We start from the raw sequence: 3,085 nt of genomic DNA, 5'->3' as shown, positions 1-3,085 counted from the left end.
TGGCAGTTCAAACTCACCAGCCACTCCTCGGAAGGAAGGTTGGGCATTCTACTTCTGTAGTGATACTGCCTTGGAAACCCAAGGAGAGGTTGCTATCAGTCGGTCCGACTTGACAGCACATAACAACAACAGCAACGAGTGTATTTACCTAATGTAAATGTTCAGCTCATATGGTGTCTTTTGTTTGGCTGGAAGCCACAGGAGTAGGTTCAATTCCAGACCTGAAGGGTACTAGGGGCCATAATCTTAGGGGTTCTACCAGGCTCTATCAGACCAACAAACCTGGTCCGTTTTTTTTGTTTGTTTGTTATTTTTTTAATGATTTTGAGTTTTGTTCCACATTGTTACCCCACTCTATCCAGGATCTCCTACATATATCCCCCTTGGAGTAGTTGACAATGGTAGCCAGGCACCATCTAGTTCTTCTGGTCTCATAGTCATATAGGCTCACATAGTATACCAGTCCCTAGGACTAATGGTTTCCGTGTGTCTTTGGTTTACTTTACTTTTTAGACCATAAGAATACAAACATTCCTCAGTTATCCATTCTCTTTAGCTTTATTTTGTCTGCTTCTCCACAGGGCCTTTTTGACCTATACCTTCATCTAAATTTAATGAGTCTTATTTTTACTTCTACTAACAAACCTTGCTATCTTTATCTCCTTCAACAAAAAAGATTTCTATTGGGAGAACAATTTGGAACAAAACTCAAAATCATAAAAAAAAAGTAAAGGGACCAGGTTTACTGGTCTAATATAGCCTGGTGGAACCCCTGAGACTATGGCCCCTAGTTGTCATTCAGGTCTGGAATTGAACCCTTTCCTGTGCCTTCCAGCCAAACAATAGACATGTGAACTGAATATTTACATTAGGTAGATATATTCCTTGGAGAGAACAATCATGGGAGAAGAGAAAAGCTGTGTGTGCACAGGGAAACAGCTTGAGGGGACAGGAGTGCATGGGAGGAAAGGACACAGGGAAGAAGTAACTATGGGGAGGAAGTGTGTGGGGAGCTGTTGCATTGTGGGAAATTGCAGTCAATGTTATGAGATAAAGTGTATGTGAATTGCTGTATGGAAGATGAATTTGCTCGTAGACTTTCACTCAAATTATAATAAAAATTGGAAAAAAAAAGATTTCTGATCAATATTTCTACTTCAAAATATTAGACTATATATTTGAACTAGATACACTTCCTCTCTCGAGGAGACAGTATTATTAGTGGAGCTTTGGATTCAATAGACCTAGGTTTAAATTGAAATGTAACCATGGCAAATTAGTTAACTGTCCTGTCCCTCTGAATTCTTCTGTGTCAAAAGGGAAGAATAAGCTCCACAGAACGATAATAAAGATTAATAAGCTAAGGAGCTGAATGAAGTACTTAGCAGTGTCTAGGACATCAAATAAGCTCAGCAGGTGGTCACTTTGTTATTGTGGGTGTTGTTTTCTCTTCACCTCTCTGTTTATGTGTCAAGTAATAGATGATAAACTTACCTGTTTATTCTTGCTTATACTATTTCTAGTAGTGCCAATGGGAAGATATTATAAGTATGCAGAATGAGTACAAGATAAAAAACAGCTCGTGGTCCTCTAGAATAGTCTGGCTTTGGAGTTAGGAATTTCTTCCTCTTTTCCCACTCTTACCTGCTCAATCAACTAGTTATTCAACTTTTAGCTAAATATGCATACAAAATTCCTGACATAGATAGGGATGGAAGAGTGAGGGAGGAGTGTAAGACCTGTAAGGCCAGGTGATCTTCGTGTACCTGTGATTCCAGTTCTTGGGGAGCCTGAGTCTGAAGGATATTGGGAGCTCCCAACTCCAGGCCTGTGGTGCTCTTGCTAGAAAATTGTCCACACTCAGGGAGGGTCTCACATCATCCAGTTACCCAGGCAGGACCACCTGTACAAAGTAGTTACTATCTTCAGTGTGGAAACTCCACCAGTTATCAAATATGAGTTGTGATTCAGCTGACCAAACAGTAGAGATAATTTTACGTTATTGTACTTGGAGAAGCACCCCACTAAGTAGCTCTCAATTAGCATCCATTAAAAAATGGCATGTTTGTTTAGCTTAATTTTTTTTTTTTTTCCCTAGCAAGAGGGAAAGAATCTTGACCTTCTTTTTTTGTTTTTTTTTTTTTTGTTTTTTTTTTTTGCCTCGTAGGAACTGGCTGGCTGCTGATACTAAAGAAGAGCGGGATCTCTGGATGCAAAAACTCAATCAAGTTCTTATTGATATTCGCCTCTGGCAACCTGATGCTTGCTACAAACCTATTGGAAAGCCTTAAACTGTGGGACATTTCCTTCTGCCATACCTTGTAGAGATTTTTTGAGCTGTGTCATGCATGTATCTTAAGAAAACACTTAAGAACATCCGATTTGCTGATTACATCCTATGCTTTAAATGTGGAAGGACATGTGCCAATATTCACTACATATTATGCAGTATTTATATCTTTTCTATGTAAATCTTCACCCTTTTCTGTCATTCATAAATGATTACAAGTAGATTCATTATAGTTGATTTTGCTAAATCTTAATTTAAAAGCCTCACTTTCCTAGAAATGTAATTGGTTATTCATGACAAATTTTTTTTTTGTTTTTTAAATAAGAAATTTTGAGTTGTCTTCTTGGTACTGTGTGGATCCTGAAGTGGAGAGATCTACCAGGAGTTGGAGACAGAAACTTCAGACTTCTGTGATCACTTCTGTAACCTCAGTACTTTTTTTTTTTTTCTGAAGGTTATGATCATTTATTGTTACTGGAGTACAGAAAAAAATTTCTAAGTGACTTTATGCAAACATTTTTAGTAATGGAGGTAAGAATTTTTTCAAATAGCAAATGTATACTAAAGTTTAAAGCTTGAAGTTGCCTTCCAAAATGAGATGTCCATATAGGGGATATTGTGAGCTTTGAAGTTAAGTATTTTATGGAAAAAAGTTAATAAATAATCACATGGTTTACATTTACGCAGTTACTATGCATGCAGCGTGATGCACATTTTCATAGAATCCAGGCTTTTTAAAGTAACTCTTTTTGCTACATAGCTTACAGACTCCTCAAATATACTTGGCGTATTGGT

General features: G+C 37.6%; 1 protein-coding gene across 1 annotated transcript in view; it reads left to right on the top strand.

Moving 5' to 3' along the window:
- ANLN (anillin actin binding protein) overlaps positions 1-2,291 on the top strand; it is an 83,662-nt gene extending 81,371 nt beyond the window's left edge. The window contains exon 25 of the mRNA XM_042782212.1: positions 2,168-2,291. Coding sequence (XP_042638146.1) covers positions 2,168-2,291 — 124 coding nt within the window. The remainder of the gene's footprint in view (positions 1-2,167) is intronic.
- The last annotated feature ends 794 nt before the right edge of the window (positions 2,292-3,085 follow it).

This window comes from Orycteropus afer, unplaced genomic scaffold (assembly GCF_000298275.1).
Source record: "Orycteropus afer afer isolate SDZICR_OR568_19922 unplaced genomic scaffold, OryAfe1.0 scaffold00263, whole genome shotgun sequence".
Lineage (NCBI taxonomy): Eukaryota > Metazoa > Chordata > Mammalia > Tubulidentata > Orycteropodidae > Orycteropus > Orycteropus afer.
This window is presented reverse-complemented; position numbering and strand designations above follow the sequence as displayed.